The 17,793-nt window shown below is 39.4% G+C and overlaps 3 protein-coding genes across 5 annotated transcripts; 2 read left to right on the plus strand and 1 right to left on the minus strand.

The window, feature by feature from the left end:
* Positions 1 to 603: 603 nt before the first annotated feature.
* Positions 604 to 8,390, plus strand: LOC139818364 (uncharacterized protein KIAA0930 homolog). 2 transcript variants are annotated; one of them, XM_071786982.1, is made up of 9 exons: positions 604 to 1,334; positions 3,076 to 3,395; positions 3,641 to 3,904; positions 3,970 to 4,069; positions 4,434 to 4,736; positions 5,676 to 5,897; positions 6,304 to 6,921; positions 7,856 to 8,005; positions 8,218 to 8,390. In XM_071786982.1, the coding sequence occupies exons 1-9, from the start codon at positions 1,211 to 1,213 to the stop codon at positions 8,256 to 8,258; spliced, it is 2,142 nt and encodes a 713-aa protein (XP_071643083.1). In that variant the 5' UTR covers positions 604 to 1,210; the 3' UTR covers positions 8,259 to 8,390. The 2 variants fall into 2 exon arrangements, with proteins under 2 accessions (XP_071643083.1, XP_071643084.1); XM_071786983.1 differs by lacking the exons at positions 5,676 to 5,897; positions 6,304 to 6,921 and having other exon boundaries at positions 613 to 1,334.
* Positions 8,391 to 8,790: 400 nt separating this feature from the next.
* Positions 8,791 to 12,024, plus strand: LOC139818366 (uncharacterized). The gene is made up of 5 exons (XM_071786986.1): positions 8,791 to 9,123; positions 10,337 to 10,589; positions 10,998 to 11,198; positions 11,442 to 11,513; positions 11,552 to 12,024. The coding sequence occupies exons 1-5, from the start codon at positions 9,021 to 9,023 to the stop codon at positions 11,628 to 11,630; spliced, it is 708 nt and encodes a 235-aa protein (XP_071643087.1). The 5' UTR covers positions 8,791 to 9,020; the 3' UTR covers positions 11,631 to 12,024.
* LOC139818365 (arylsulfatase B) lies at positions 11,648 to 16,261 on the minus strand. Of its 2 annotated transcripts, none has more exons than XM_071786984.1 (8): positions 15,989 to 16,261; positions 15,021 to 15,194; positions 14,047 to 14,259; positions 13,732 to 13,981; positions 13,347 to 13,526; positions 12,759 to 13,025; positions 12,307 to 12,580; positions 11,648 to 12,193 (listed from the first exon to the last, which is right to left on the minus strand). In XM_071786984.1, exons 1-8 carry the CDS (start codon positions 16,100 to 16,102, stop codon positions 12,025 to 12,027), a joined length of 1,641 nt encoding a protein of 546 aa, XP_071643085.1. In that variant the 5' UTR covers positions 16,103 to 16,261; the 3' UTR covers positions 11,648 to 12,024. The 2 variants fall into 2 exon arrangements, with proteins under 2 accessions (XP_071643085.1, XP_071643086.1); XM_071786985.1 differs by having other exon boundaries at positions 15,973 to 16,113.
* Between the last annotated feature and the right edge of the window lie 1,532 nt (positions 16,262 to 17,793).

Here is a 17,793-nt window from a genome sequence, read left to right on the forward strand (position 1 = left end):
TATCTTTCGGAGGGAGACATTAAATTTGAAATTGGTCGTCAAGCTTGGGGAGCTTGGGAGTATTGTGACAATTCGGTACTGGTGAGAAAAATATTTTGGACCTCCATTTCTGACGAATGTCGAAGACTTTGTATTATCATATTTTTTATGTTTTACTGTAAAAAGTAGTAAGTAAAATTAAATTAGTGTTAAAGAGTCTAAAAATATCAATTTCTCTTTATTATTTTCTGTTGCTTTAAAGATTTTATAAATTGACTTAAAATTTAAATGGAAGAGACACAGTTCTACAGTATTATTCTTATCTTATATTTTTACTTGATATCAAAAGAGAAAGGAATAATTAAGATTATTTTAACACTTGAAACAATAATGTTGGTCCAAAGGGTTAAAGTGAGAGGAGAAGGGTAGTAGTGTAAAGGTTTGGGTAACGTTAATTCCTTATAAAAATGCCTTGCAAACTCTGCGGGGATAAGCAATAAAGATAGTATATGATAAAACTCTTCATAAATAAATATAAACCACAATCTCTCACTAAACATTTTCGCCAGGGATGCAAAACACGAGCGGGAAAGATATTATCTTCGATTGGGTTTCAGGGCAAATCGATCGAAGTCTCAGCCGGCGTCGAACGCACCGACATATCATCTCCGGGTTCTTATACCGGGTGTCGTTCGAATGTCGCGCCTTGGCAATAATGATAGTCACGGCATGGGACATGGGACACACGCATGCGTTATATTATCGACAAAAGCCCACGGCAAGTGCTCGGTCAGTCGCGGCTGAGCCGCGCCGCGCGAGGAGCTCCGACTTGACGTTTCTCCTCGCTGCGACCACCCAGCTCCGCTTGCCTACGACTCCAAACGTCGCAAAACGCCGTTGCGTTTTCTCCGATCGGTGCGACTTTCGACTTCGAAATGGGAACGTCGTGAGAGATCATCTCGTCACCGCCCACCGTCATCATCATCATCATCATCATCGTCATCGCCGGAGCAGTTCTCCAAGCGTGCCTCGCACCGCCGCCGCGCGCCGGTCCTTTGAGAGGCACAGCCGCTCGTCAGGCATACGCCGCTCCTGATTCGACGGGGCCAAGGACGTTCACGTTCGCAAACACAGACGCACACAGGTGGAAAACGCCGATAAGTGACGAACGTGAGAGGAACTGGGCGATCCCAGGTAGAAGGCTGACGGGGCACGCGGCTCATCGTCGGCCATGGCGAGCCTGGCGAGCAGCTCATCGTCGGCGGGCCTAACCAGGGCCCCGACGATGTTGGAGCAGCTGCTCGAGGAGATCAATTTCCAGAGGACGAAAGAGCTCAGGCAGATGCTCAAGGATGGTTCGTATTCGATTTTGCTGCCGGAGTAAGGCGGTTCGGCGTATCTCTGTCGAGTTGGGGGGGATGACAATGTGTGCGTATACACGTACGGTGGGTGAGGGTGAGACTATACACGGCGCGAGTTAGGGTGTGCTTTAACCAACGAATTATGTAAAGGGTGTTTCGTTTTCAAAGGGGTTGACCGCCGATGGGAAATGTAAAATCGTCTCGCTTGGTGGAATTGCTTTAAAGAAACAAAATTATTTTCAATTTTTTGTTTGATTTTTTATTATTTTGATACTTTATAACACTTTTTGCACACTCAGAAAAGCCGTTCACATAACTTTATTGTTGTTTATATCAAACTTTTTAATTTACTTCCTAAAAATTTTAAATATTTGATGAAAAAGATGGATTTGGGCTTAAACGTTTTATTGCGATTATTTATTTCAATATTTGGATCTCTCAAAATTCACGAAATAATATAAATAAAAAGTTTTAAAAATAATTTAATAATAGATAATGATATACACAGAAAATTTGAAAATACTCCAAGGCTTGTTTAGCGCTACGTAATAGCTTCATCCGTCTGCTCCAATAATGAAAATCGCCTCATTTAGTTTGCTTGTGTTCGTTATTGACGGAGATTAATAAATGTTTCGCTAATCACTTTAACTACGTACTCTGTTAGTCATAGGAATATTTGCAGAGTATTTATACTTGCATGATGTATGCTGTATTGTAATCAGTTTATGATCGCCAAACAAATACGCACCGTGAATCACGCCACTTGTTCTCTTTATCTTTATTAGGAACGTCGAATTATATTATTATATAAATTTATAAATGCAACACAATCATATAACAGATTTTAAAAATTTTAATTGCTCTCATATTGATTTGCATTTCTACTTTTTTTTATGTGATCACAATTTTCATCTTTTACTTACCAAATATGAAACAACATTATACTTTTATTTCTTTTCAGAAATAAAAGTATAATCGAAAGATTTCTTTAGAGAATGCTTAGGTAAATGAGGACATCGGTTTAATGAAATGCAGTAGATCCCTGTATAACGTAAGTGATGCGTTTCATGTTGTATGAATCCGTGTTACACGAGTCACATAGATTATACACATATGGATTATACAATACAGATTACGCATATGGAAACACATATTTATAAAAGCTGTATAGATTTATTATAAAAAAGTAAAATAAATATTAAAGATGTAACAGTAAAATATATTTTTGTTCGGTTCTGTTACACATTTTTTATTGTGAAATATTTTTTATTTTGAAACACTTTAAAACGAACAAATATTAAAATCTTTCCGTCGTGTGTTATATATAAACTCGTCTTATATGGGGATCTACTGTACTCGACAATCATTTGTCCAAATACTAAAATTAACAATTAATACATTATGTATATTTGATTAGAACGTTGAGATTGAATAGAACGGAGAGTTACAAAACTAGAGTTAAAACGTATTAATTATTCAGCTCAGTTTCTTAGCCAAACCTTCAATAATCACGTCATAACGGCAGGTATCGATCACCTGATATTTCCCTCCTTTTACGTTCATTATTGTATCTCCCCCCTTTCCGGTATACCCTTTCGCGCGTATAACGTCGAATCGATCGGGGGGGAATTCGATATCAGTCAAACATCGCGTCGACTCGGAAAAATTAAAAGCGCATCCCGAACACTTTGAATCGCCGTCTTTAAACACGTAAACTTTCTCGTCTCTATATCAGACTCTGGATTCGTCGTGCTGCAAGGCACAACGTATTGGACGGACCTGTTCGTCCGTCACTTCCTCTTTCAAGCGGAGCACGCCATCGACGGCGACGACCTGCTCTTCTTCGTCCGCAAGAAACACGTGAAGACCTCGTCGAGGTATCTGCCCAAGTTCGAGACCGAGGTCGACGTGTTTCGCAAGGACAGCAAGAAACTGCCGATCGGCGATCCCGACATCGATTGGGAGGAAACCGTGTACCTGAATCTCGTCGTGCACCAGTTCGACTACACGCTCACGTTGGCGATCTGCACAAGAACGAGCCCCAAGGAATTGCAAGTGAGAATCGTGGCGCTAACTCGACTGACAATGAGTTAGAGAAGAATTAAAAAAAAATGCTATAGGAGATCTATACAGAATGTCTCACAAATCGATTTTCTTCCCTTTTATTTTTTCTTATCGAAGATTTGGGGTAATGCCATCTTCGTTATGATATCGTGTGATTTTTAATCATTTATTTTACATCTGTCGCTATTGTAGAACTGACAACCGGAACCTCGAATTAGCACAGCGATCTTTTTTAGGTATTACGAAGGCATTCTCAGAAAGTATACGCCAGTCCGAGTCGACGGCGTATGGACGCCAAAGGTGACCTCGAGGAAATGACGTACCCGCACATATGCTTCATGGTGGACAATTTCGACGAAGTTTTCTGTGATATTTTAGTCAGGGATGGGGAGATGGTGTGCGTGGAGCTGGTCGCCTCCGACCGGGAGGGCGCGATTCAGGGCGTCATTTTCCTCGGCTCGATCAGATACGACGCTTTGAAGAAAGTTTACGACGCCAGGGTGAGTTCCTTCGTAGCGCATTTTTAAGCTTATGTACGTGAAATTACAGTCGTTTTTACTTTTAGTCGAGCCTGAGCACCAAAATGGCGCAGCGAATGACGTTCGGCCTCTTCTCCGGCGCGGCCTCGCAAAGAATAGAATTCGTGCGAATGAAGGGACCACGTGGTACGTGCGAGAATTTCATCAATATTGTTTCTTTCGATTAACTTCCTTTAATTTATTTATATAATTTTAATAATGATTCATTTTATACGTGATAAGTCACGGATAATAGAATATAAGTGAAAAAATAGAGTATAAGTGAAAAAAATAACTCATTATTAAAATAATCTAAAAGTTAAGCGTAAAACATAGACGTAGGTGTTAACGCGAGAATGGGTTTCACCTTGATTATTTAACATGACGTAATCGCTTGCGCAAAAGATGGAAAATAGAATTTCTATATTTATCGATACGGCAAGGCGTAAAGTATAGAAGTTCGATGTGATATAAGTTACGATAAAAATTCAATTTCACGGGAATCGTTCAGGCAAGGGACACGCGGAGATGGCCGTCACAAAACCGAAGGGTTCCGGTGCGGAGACACCGACATCGGAGCCGGGTTATTGCGCGACCGACCTATGGGACGCTGACTGGGACGACGCCGAGGAGCTCTTCATGTATCGCCATCAACGAAGGCTGTCCGATCCCAGCGCGAATCTGAACAACTTCGTACGCGGCGGCTGGAGAACGAAGCCGGACACGGTGGCCACTAAGGCGCGATCAGAGAACGAGGGTCTTGACTCGATGGCGAACGGTCTCAGCGAGATCGAGGCCGGTGACGTTCGAGATGGTAATTATCAGCGACGGCAGTACAAACGAAGACGAGGACAGATTTTGCTACTCTCCTACTAGATTTTTATAGTTTTACACTGTTAGACCGGCATTCATATCCTGCATTTAGCGTTAAATACGGACAACGTCGTCGCGAGCCGACCGCAAAATTCAGACGACGTTTATTTGCGGTATAACATAGCGTTAAATACATGGGATATGAACATAGCATTTAGTATCTTTCTCTTCTCAATGTATTTCGTTCGCATCCACTCTCGGTCTGTGCATGCTCCTGTGTTGTATCTGTGTAATGCACAATTGTCTTGATGTTATCAGGCATAGAGACGCCTCCACCTCTCGGCAATACTTCTCAATGCTGGCAGACTCTATATAGACTTGAAGCTGATAGATCTAAATACTTTCGCGAAGATGTGAATCATAACTGCATTAGAACGCGATAGATAGAAGCGACCGCATGTATACGTTGAAAAAGATTTTTCTAGTGTAACTTGCGCCCGATATTTATCTCTTTACCAGTTCCGTTTACCAGTAAACGGTGCAACTTAATGCACCGTAGTAAGAAAATCTTTTATTCGAAACGGTATCCCGTTTCTTGTCTCTCTAAGATCGGATAGTATTCAGAATTTTTCAGGCAAACTTAGTGTAGCACTAGCACAATGTTCAGAATAGACGAAATAGCGAGAGAAAGATATAGAAATACAAGAGAAAAGAACAGATTCAGTGTTCTACCGTCACCGACACCACCAACCACCACCAACAACCACCACCATCACTACCACCACTACAACTATTTATCACACTCTAACTTCCGATTCGAATGTTGTCGCGTCTGTTGCGAAAGATGACAGAAAAAAAATTAATGAACGAACAAACGAAAGAGTTGTTTTTTGTTGTCTCTAATCACTGACACGTGCCATGCCGGCTCTTTCCTTTGTAGCCGATGTACAGGATAGCAGCTGGGGCGGCCGGGGCTCACCGGGAAACCGCAGGAGTCCCCGCTCGTTCCGTCGACGAAGATCGCCGTCGGCTCGGCAACAACAACAACATCAACAACAACACCCCGTCCACAACAAGCAACGACAACGTAATGCCCGGGAACGACCCGGAACGAATGAGAACTCGCCGATACGCAAGGAGACGAACTATCGCGAGACACACGGTGAGTGTGCTCGTTCGCGCTGAAAACGATCAGTCCGGTCAGTCTCTTCTGTCTCTGCTTTGACCGACGTTCTTGCTTCTTGTGTGACTAGTAGAAATTCTGTGTTAGTCTCCTTCCCGAATTACCGAGTGCCATCGTGTTCCGTGTCTTTGAGATAAGCTTTGACAAGAATGTACGCTGTTAATATAAACTGAGAGCAAAAAAGCTTTCTTAAATATATTCATTTTGTTACTCAATTGAAGTAAAGCCAAAGTCGATAAAATTTTCAAGTTGCACCGTAACGTAAAAGAATAATTTAGATAAATGCACGGAGGACAAAGCGTGAAAAGAGACCGGGAGCACGATCGTTTGTAGTCGCGACACGGGTGCAATCGCCGTCTAAATGACGACGTGGTTCTCGCGGCAGGTTTCCACAATCACCAGCAGAACAATCATCAGCAGAACCACCAGCACCAACACATAGAGGTGGGCAGCGAGATCTTAGTGCCGGCCGGCCGGTGCCTGACGGACGACAACGTCCGGCAGAAGTTAGACTCGGGCGCGATATTGGTGCACGGCAAGGAGGAACTTCCGCTAGGCTACGACGTGGCGACCGCTACGGAGGACAATAACCGGAAACGACGTCCGTACAGCGCCGGGCATCTGTTCAATCATCATAACGGTGTAGAAAACGACGACGAGGAGCGCCGGCGGCTCAGCGACGACGAGCTGCTCAGGGTGAGACGGTCCGACGGCCGTCGTCGTCTACGTAGCGCCGGTTCCGATCACGAAGACTACGCCTACGGGCAGAACAAGAACAAGAACGACGAGATCAGAGACAAAAACGCGAACGCCCATCACGTGACGCGCATCAACGGCGAGGTCGCGTCGATGCGTCGGCAGAGCGCCACGTTGCCCCGAAGACGACGTCGAAGGGCGCTCTCGGGCAGCTTCGCGGGTAACCCCCTGCCCCCTCATCGAGTCACGCCGGACGGCACCGCGATCTACTACTGGTGCGAGCTCCCGCGCCGCCCCGGCTCACAGGGTAAATTTCTCCTACCCTTCCTGCGCTCTCCCCCCATAAAATATCCCTCTGTCCCCCGCCCTCGACGGAATCAATCCACTAATTATCATTTCTGTTGTATTAAATCGTTGTGCGTAATGTAGACGTGCGCTACCTGAACCCAAAGCATTCGTTTGACTGTGTCATCAAAATGACTGTGTTTATGGGATGGTGAAATGGCAACGAGATACGACGGAGAGTGGTAGTGATGGTGGTGGTTTGCGAACGATTTGCGGGCGAAAGAACGACGATCGGAAGCGTCTGTCTGGAAAGAGACTTTTAGTCGGATGCTTGTAATGATTTTCGATCATGAATTTCACCACCGATAATAAGCACGGTCATCAAAAGTATTATAGGTAGATAGTTAGTTAGTTCGTTTTGTGCGTAACATTACTTCTACTTTTCAATACACGCTCTCTATAAGAATTCATAAAAAGAGGGTACATCTAGGCACTAATTCTTCTTAAAGTAAACTGTATATAATTCATTTTCAGCGAATGCGGACCTATCTCTGTGTTTTGCATAATGCCATTTCTATATACGTAATACATTGAGAAACTTGGACGCACTTTATCATTATACATTTTTCAGAGTAAAAACGAAAATTGATGTATCCTGATATTCCTTACTCTGTTTGTTCTTACATATCTGTTTTTTTTTTCCCCGCATAATCTGGACAACATATCACACTCGAACTTGTTCATCTGCTCAACTGGTCCGTTAACAACCTAATCAAAGATACATTTAATCCCACGACTCTAAGCTTGTATCTTACTCTGTGTTTCATTGCTCGAATGAATGTCTATCCTGTACGCATACGACCATCCCGTCGATCGAACGACTCAAACCGTTGCAGGACATCAGATATGCTCCAAGCATTCGAGTATTGTAATTAATAATGTCTTTCTTCTTTCAGAGTTGGATGACGGGGCGTATAATCCGCTCTGGACGATGCGAGGGTTCACCCAAACTTTCCATTTCTGGAAAGAGACGAAGCGAGCGCAGTCCGTACCTTTGAACGCCTTTTTAACGTACATTACGTTACCATGGTGGAGCATAGCCAAAGGTAAATCAAATTATATTAATATTTTTATTTTTTAATATTCAAATAAAATATCTAAAAAATTTTTTATTACGCTGTGCTATTATAATCTTTTTCGGTTAATCTGAGGAATTAAATTAAATTTAAATCTTGTATATGATATAAATCTTTCTGACCCAAATATGATATAAATCTTTCAATTTTATTTTCTTCAGCCGTAATAATTTCTGTTGTAGATATTCTGGATCACCGAGAAGGACCTATCTTAACGTTCTAGCTGACAGTATAGTGCATTCCACTTCTAATTTCAATACTTTCCTTTTTTTTACTTTGTACGTATATCAACAATTGTGGCCCAAGGAATATAATGATGTATAGTTTAAATAATAAATCAAATATTATTTACAAATCCTCTGGATCTCACTGCTTTGCAGTTTGTGATGGCATTTCGTGATTCCCTTTTGATTAATTTAAGTCAAGTTTTACTTTATGGTATATAGTTTTAAAACGCGTCATCTTCGCACTTTTTTTAATGCAAATATATGTTCTGGCAGGAAACAAAGAGAAAAGATAGAAAGAAAAACTAGAAAGACTAGAAAATAGATTAAAAACGAAATAGAGAAAAACGAAAGGAATGTTTTATTACGCAGAGATAATAAAATTGCATTTTTAGTTTCGTGCTCTTCAACCTCGTGCGATGTTGATGTCTGAACAAGATAAACTAAATGAAAACTGGTTTATCAAACGCATGCATTTTTTAGATTGCTGTAATAAATCATGTATTATCCTCACATTCGCGGAAACGGTTACATCAGGCGCGATATTTGCGGTACTCCTTCTGTAGCAATTTCCTTCCCAGTCTGCCAAAGTAAACGTTTTGCGGCCGAAGTTTTAAAACCACACGTTCTCAGTGTTCCCACTACATCTTCCGGCCGTTATAAATAAATGAGAGAGAAATTTCGTTATGCTCATTATTTAATGACACGCCGCGTTGCGACCAATTCTAGTTTACTCGCGTTCTGCGTATTATAAGCTAATCATGAAACCTCTTATAGCAGTGTGTACTTTAGTGACCGTATGTATTTGCATCACCAAGGGCATGTCGTACGATGAATTACGTCCACACAAGGCAGAGATGACAGGTAATTCGAAATTTCTTGTTACTAATTCACTAATTTATTTTTATACAAAAGCTTCTGACATTCATTTCCATCAACGGTGATTGCATTTTATAACAGTTTTAGAATAACCAATACTTTTAAAAATTACATTTTTAGGAATTATAAAATGTCCATTAAATTATGCTACATTTCGTGAGAACATTTATCTATTATTGTAAGCAAAAAATGTAGAACACTTTTTATTTATATGCACGTTACACGTTTTCACATAATCGATATTATAACTGGTTAAATTTGATGCAAAAGAACTTGCCTTCACTTTTATGTTATCTATAGACTTTTCATTTTTATAATTTATACACGCTTTAATTATTACAATCTTGCGCGCGATATCAGTAATGCATAATTGAGATGGATTTGCACTTTTTATTCTAAAGAATGTCGTCTGTTGCTTCCTCACCGATCAATATCAGACTCTTACATAAATAAAACGCGCGTTATTATAAGTTCGTGTATAAAATTATTTTTCTTAAGAACACAACTTACACAACACAGTTGATAAAATATATGTCTTTTAATTTTATTGTTCTTTTCACAAGAAGTATCATTCTTCGTTGTATCCACTGGAAATAATATACAATCTTTATATATATATTTATAATATATCTATATATAAATATAAAATTTATATATATATATATATATATATATATATATATATATAAACAAATGTCCTGACTGACTGACTCATCAACGCCTACCCCAAACTCCTAAATCTAGAAACATGAAATTCGGGGATTATATTCCTTCCATAACGTAAGCACTCACTAAGAAGAGATTTTTAGAAATTTGATATGAAAAATGTGTTTAAAATAGGTAAAATGTATTTTCAGGATGCCTCGACGGGCAAGGCCGAATAGCTTAAGCTAATATCTTTATATTAATAATTAATGTATAGAGGTATTTTTTTTTGCTATTAAGAGGAAAAGGTGGTTATCAGTTAACAAAGTTATCAGAAGTTATTCATTATTGTAAACAGATTGATAATCATTGACCTCTTTCTTACTGCAACGGCGCAATATTATCAAAGCGGTAAAATACACACAAGAGTGCTTTATATCCATTTATTAATTTTGCTTCCTCATAGAGGAAGCTTTGTTTAAGCAATCGGATACAGGTTTGTGGCTGATTCTTTCAAAATAAATTTTTACGAATTCTTTAATTATACTTTTAGAATGCGGGAGAACTCGTATACAGATGAAAAAGGTAATGTGCGTGCCAAGGCCTACCATGGAAAAATTAATACCGCAACCGGGCTACACCTTTTATCCGAATTATGCTTTGGTGAATAAGTGCAGCGGTTACTGTCCGGGAAGTAAGTCATGCATGCCAATCCGCACGCAGCCCAAGAAGATCGCCGTGAGAGTGTACGGCTATAACTCGACCGAGTGTTATCACGTGTTTCTCGAGGAGCATACCAAGTGCAAGTAAGATAGTCTCCCGTTCTAACTATGCGCTTCTTCAGTCAAATGCTTATTATTTGACAATCGATAAAAATAAACGTAATATAACCGCATAAATAACGCGTACAAAAATTTTGCATTTTAATCGTTTGTTAAAATTATCCGTAATTTCTAGATTGGAGTTTTAATTCTATTTAGAGGGATAGATTATTATATTTAATTAATTGATAATAAACTTCTTTAATTTCAAGCATATTAAAGCTTTATATTTTTTTTTGTAATTAAATTTTTGACAGAACTTTTGGCTAAAAAGACTAGAAAAGAAGGGAAGCATTTTTAACCAGGAAAACGCTTATCGCACAAAGCACAAAATTATCAAAACCAATTTTTTACAGCGTCTTACGTTCGCTTTTAAAGAATATGATTTTTTAGATGTCACTGCAGCGTGAAGGAAAGTGATTGCAACGTCCATCAGATATATTCAGAAAATAACTGCGCGTGCGAATGCTTGAATAGAATACAGTGCGATGAAGCGCGCCAGATGGTTTGGGATGAAGAAACGTGCAAGTGTATTTGCAACAAAGAAGAAGAAAGTTGCTCGACTGGGCTCGAATGGGTTTCCTCTCGTTGCAGGTAAAACAATTACGAGGAGAACAAGTTCTCAAAGCTCTCATCATTGACTTTATTCTTTTTCCTTGGTCCTTGGTTCCTTGTTCCTTGGTAGCGATAATTTTATCGATAACAAATTCAACAAAATGACACATTTGCGATTCATGATACCGAAAAACTTGTATAACACAACTAATTTTTGAAATAATATTAAAAAATAATACGCATGAAAATTAGCACTTACTATAAAGCACTTTCGCATTTCAGATGCGCCAAGGTGATGGAGATGAATCAATTAGAACAATCTAATATGGATATGGATATGGATATGGCTATGGCTATTGATGATATTAGACTTGTTTAGGAAGATAATGCAATATGGTTCACGCAAAGAATCCTATCCTGCATGACACGGAAGTATTGTCATTATTCGATAATACATTAAGAAATGAGTAAAAAAAATGGAGTCACCATTTTAATTTTAAATTTCAATTTATTTGTAATAAAGTTCTTTATATACACGTGCGCTTCTTTTCTAAAATTATATTAAAAAATTGAGCAATAAAATATAGGGTCGATAAATTGCATTATAAATAAAATACCATCTCTAATTTAACGTTGCTAGATATTTTTATACTTTATCGATGACGTACATTTTTTTTTTATCGGCGATGCATATAAATGAAGATAAAAAACAAAGAATAAATATCTTTATAGTATAGATTTTTTCGTAATGTAACAAATATGGGCTAACGTGAGCAGCACATTCTCTGGTGTAATCCTTATATGGATTATATGTCACTCTGTAGAAAAATGAAAATAAAATTCTTGAGATTACAATAATAATCGATCAGGTTGCAGCGTTCACTCTAACATTAATATAATCTCCGAAATTATTCCAAGTATGATCCCACAGACTCGGATCGCCCTTACTGTCCCACGGGAGATTTCCAGGTAGAAGCGCGCTGCTGCTGAACTTCTTCAGCTCGTCCTGCAGTTTCCTGACGATCGTTGGGAACCTTTTGACGCGAAAAAAAGAAATAGGATGATATAATTACGATCACAATCGCTCGCAAATTAAAATAAAATAAAATTTCGCGATAAAATTTTATTGAAGTCATATTCCACTCACTGTCTAACAAGATTATTGTCCTCGCAAGGATCCTGATAGACGTTGAATAGGCACGCTTCCTCTAACGGTTTGCAGACGGGCAGACTGTCATTCCGCGGCGGGCACTTGATCATCGCGTTTTCGCGCAGCATCCGAACGGCTTCCGTAGTAATACCCAATCCCACACTGGCGACGGCGTGCGCCGCCGTGCTGCCGATCACGTTGTCCACGTCGTAGACCCATTCCCTACCGGATGGACCGTACCATCCGTCCCATTGTCCGTTATAAGTAGATCCTATAAAAGACCGAATAGAATTGAATCAATATATATTTATTATCATATATTTATTATGTTCTGCAATAAATATGGGAATAATAAGAAGAGAACTGATAAAAAAGACACTCTTCGCGGTTTCCAAATTTAAATCGTTATAGAGCAGAACGTTACTATTAGTCCCTAGAAACTCTCTTACCTTGAATGAGCTTCCAGTCACCGACTGTGATAGCGGATGTACCGTAAATGTCATCGATGTTGTGAAGAACGCTCGCGCGCGGTGATTCAGTATCTTCGCTAAGCGCATTCCATAAATCTATGCCGTCGATAGTTAAGTTCGATGGATCACCGCCGGCGGCTGTTATAAGCGTCGGCAGCCAATCGGTAATCTGTAACATCTGCCTGCTTACTCGGCCAGGTCGCACCAGTTTGGGTGACCATATTAATCCTGCACCTCTGACGCCGCCTGCAATAATTGAAAAGATTGTTCATTTACGAATGTCGTAAAAAAAACAGCTTCTAAAACGTGATTTTTTAAAATTAAATTTTTAGAAGATATTAATTCGTCTAATAAAGTCTTAGTTTTATAAATAATTCAGGTTCTTAAAAATATGGATATACTAATTATAAATACAATTATAAAAAGTATATAGTTGAGAACACAATTCTAAAGATATTTTCTTGCCGCGTTGATAAGTGCTTTTGCTCATCAATCGAGACGTCTCAATTATATTGAAAAATTTGCATAATTGTCTAATTTAGTTGATCAATAATCGAATAAAATTACCTTCCCAAAGAGTGTTTTTAACCCCTCTCAGTGGCCAATTAGACGCCGCATTCAAATTAAATCCAGCGGCAGGTCCACCGTTGTCCGTCGAGAAGATAATTATGCTATCTCGTAACATGTCTTTCTTATGCAGAGCTTCAACTACTTGGCCCACCGATTGATCTAGTTTACTCAGCATACCTATATAGTAGAATTCTAAGATTATCAGTCTGTTTATGCTATCAGTACATATTTCAGTCTCATCTCATTTCTTAAGAATTTATATTTTATTTTATTTATATAATAAATTCTTTCTCCTTAAAATCGACGGTCTATCTAATCTTATATTAATAATAACTCTAATTTCTGTCTTTCTTTGAATCCCCCTGTCTCACTTATCGATTACCTGCGAAACGTCTTCGATTGTAATCGAAGATATTGTTGAACTTGGCGACCTCCTCATCCGGCGCCGGAAGCGGATTATAAGGGTTACCGGAATGCACGGCTGCGTGAGCCAGATATAGGAACATGGGTCGACTAGTGTTGTGCTTGTCGATCAATCCCGTCGCTTCCTTCGTGAAAATGTCCGTGGAATATTGGCCGTGCAGGTCCCACGCCGGCTCCATGCCCCGTCTCATGTCCAAGCCCCAATAAGGCTGCATTTTTACCACGTTATCACATAAAATAATACAAGACCCTGTTTATTTGTGTAGTCGCTCACGTTTTCGACGGCCGTGTGATCGAAATAATCGTGATGACCCGTCCAGAAGCCAGTGTGGGTGTCGAATCCCCTGTAAGTCGGGGTGTACTCCTTTTTGTAAAATCCTAGATGCCATTTGCCGACGATGTGCGTGCTGTATCCAAGCTCGCGCAGATATTCCGGCAAGAGTTTCTCGTGGAGTGGCAATCCTCTCGGCTCTGCACCTTTGAGAACCTGAATTATTCAAGAAGTCCGAATATTGTACAAGAAATTCCTGCGTTTATAACAACATGCCGTTTCTCGGCGAACTTGACGTCAGTTACATTAATATATTTACGAGGAGCGTTTAATCTTAAATGTCGCCAGATTTTTAGAAAGTTAAAATTAGAAACTATTTTCGCGGTTATCTTAAAATACGAATTAGAAAAATTGTAAAAGAAGCATTATTCACTCAACGTCATTAATTGCGCGATAATAAAAGCGACGCATCGAACTGGCCGCGGTCTTTTGTCGGCTTTGTGTGCGGATATATGCGCGTATAGCGCTGAAAACGTGTATGCGAATAAAGTAGTAACGTCTATCGCTCGGTATGATAATTTCCAATTGAACTATCCAGGTCAACGAGGCAAAAGTGCAAGCGCACAATATCCCCTTTTGTACCGCGTGCTGCAAGCAGAACAACAACATTTCCGCCAGCTGATAACTTTCAATCGCGTTTATTCATTGACAGGTGCAACAGCAGCTGAAAGAAACTGACAAACTAGGGAACTTCCGCGATTTTAATAAGCGACTCATGAAATTTAAAAAAGAAGTCTTTAGGCTTTAAGCGAGCAAGTTTTATCGCGTTGTAAAGTAAGTTTGCTTTAGACTCATTGTTTATTGTTCTCATTTTTTTTGCTTGATTCTTCTATCTGTTATCAATATCACACGTTTAAACTGCATGTTTAAACTGATAAAGAATGAAGCAATCGAGACGTTGCGAGAGCACCACTTACGCCGTGCTGCATTCCAGTGTGAATAGGATATTTGCCGGTCATCAGAGCGCTTCTGGACGGTGTACAGATTGGGGTGACATAATATCTGTCAAGAAGCAGTCCGGAGTACGCCAGCGCGTCGATATTCGGCGTTGGTATCTGACCGGAACCGTGAAACCCGACGTCGTTCCATCCCTAATGAAAATGAGGCTAAATTTAAATGTAACTCTATTAAGATACCTTTTATGATTCTTTTGAATCTTAATTTAACACTTTTCCATGCTATAATTTGTCTTTTTAACGTGATAAATTTATAATATCTTGTAAAGGAGAAGAGACACATTACATACAATTACTTTATTTGATTCCAAAGAATCTTTGCAATACAACAAAAATGTGAATAACTTGCGAGTTTGCGTTTCGATAAAAAGAAAAATATTACGGACTATTACTAACGCATTTCGTTGATGCGTCACCGATAAACTCGTCCTATATTTAAATAAACTATAATCAAGTAGATACTTGGCTTTGCATAATGTCGAATCTGTCATTGCGAGGTTCTTTATTCAGTCTTTATTTAAGGTAAAGGTACCAATACCCGGACATGTACCTATATCCGGACACCTTTATTATTTATAAGTATAACGCGTATTAAAATCAAAGATAAAAGTATTTTTTTTTTGTAGTTTGAAACTTAAGTTATAATATCCAAACGTTTATTTTCATAAATTTATGTTTTTTTAAAGGTATCCAGACACAGATACGTGTCCAGGTATTGGTACATTTCCTATGCTTAAGTGTCCGGGTATTGGTACCTTTATCTTAAGTGTAACATTTCTGGCATATTTCTTTACGTCTTTCCAAGATACCGGCGACAAATGATCACTAGATAGAAATTATCACCTCATTCTGTTTTTGTTAACAAATCATTATTTTTGAAGCGTCCTGTAGCCGGATATAATTTATCGCAAACCTTGAAAGAAACTTGCCAAATCGTCTGCTAAAATGAAGACAATATGCGGGTGCTTCGTCGCAGTCGCGTGGACCGCAAACAGCAGAATCAGGGATGATGTCCATTGCACGATTCCCGATGGACGACGCATGGTTCCCGTTCCTTTCGGACCAGATTTTTTTAGACTTTTTTATTTTTGGACGCGTCGCGTTTCCCGTGGAACCGGTTCGCGATTCCTCCTCGAGAATGCGAAACGGATCTCAGACGCTTGTGCGGCGCTCGATTGGCCGCTCGAAACTATCTTCTCCGCACGGCTCTCTTCCGAGAGTTCCGAGCCGTCTTTTTCCGGATGCGAATAGTGGGGAACCTCCCACCTTGAGGAATCATCTCCGTTCATCTCGTCATTCGTCACGACGATCTCCTCGCCATTTAACCGATCATCAATTCGCTCGCGCCACGCGCTAAGTGGTCGCGTTATGTCTGCAAATTAAAACTGTCCGGTATACTGCACGATATACCGCGTTTCGCATTATTTGCGGATTCGACGCCCGACTTGTCTCCGGTTACATCAAGATCCCTACATGACCTCGAGTTCTTTGAACCGAACTCGTGAACTGACAGAACTCGCCAATTCAATTCTTTTGTTCGCATAATTTGTAACGCGTTATTTGCAACGCAACAAAATAATTAAATTTAATTTTATTTTAAATATTTAATATTTACTATTTAAATTTATTATTTTATATTTTATATTTAAAATATTTTTTATATTTAATATTTACTATTTAATTTTAAATATTTTTAAATAAGAAAAGCAAGAGTATGCCCAGCGCAAGAATTCTTGCTCCTAAAAGAATGTTTTACAATCTTCTTATATAACTTGTACTTCTATCGCAATAATAATACCTCGCTTTTACATCGCGGAACTATTGCGTGATATTTCCATTTATTTTGACAAGATATTATCGCTGTTTCCCTATGTCCGCAATTCAGAGCGTTAATATGTATTTAGACACGTAACAACGTCCACCGATATGTCACGCTGTATTATCTTCCTTTATCAGAAACAGTTAAAAGCGTGAAAACGCGCATGAATCGCGCTTGTCATCACGCAATCACTGTGAAAAATAATGGGACAAATACATTAGCGTGAAAAATCAGAAAACCGATACAGGCAATTATGAACACTGCCGCGTACTGCCCATTATTATACGCCAATGCCACCTCTATCAAGTTAACCCTCCACTATTGCAAAAAAATCCGCACCTATTAAAAAATTTAGTGCTATTTATGTGCTAATTTGTTGCTCTAGTCCGGATTTTGTTGCTCAAGCCGTTTAGCAGGAAACGGCGATCGAAATGGGGGGGGGCAGCTTGTCGTCATAATAAAAAACCTATATAGAGTGCTCAAATCCAAAAAACAAATTGAACCAGAACCCAGAATTGAACAAACACCAGAATTTGTTGCTTTTTTGTTGCACCAAGATACCGTGAAAACATTTTTGAAATATAACGTTTTTTTAGAAAATACGTAGGGGAGACCGAGGCTAACTCGACAACGGGGCAAACTTGACACTAGGCTTTTTGCCAATTTAAATCTATCGTAAAAACTTACTTTTCTTACTGTAAATGCGTCTTTATGTGCCAGTATTATCAACGGGATTTGATGACATTCTGAGTTATAGTAGCCCCGGTCTCCCCTATATAGAGATAAAAATAGCAAATCTGGATTTTTATAATAGGTACATCGTAATCTCGCTTTTGCATGACCAATTTTCACAGCGTATTTTCGACAACTTTCCACAAGAAATGCATGCTGCATTGTTAAGTTTTTATTACTGTT

Source organism: Temnothorax longispinosus, chromosome 8 (genome assembly GCF_030848805.1).
Source record: "Temnothorax longispinosus isolate EJ_2023e chromosome 8, Tlon_JGU_v1, whole genome shotgun sequence".
In the NCBI taxonomy this organism is placed as follows: Eukaryota; Metazoa; Arthropoda; class Insecta; order Hymenoptera; family Formicidae; genus Temnothorax; species Temnothorax longispinosus.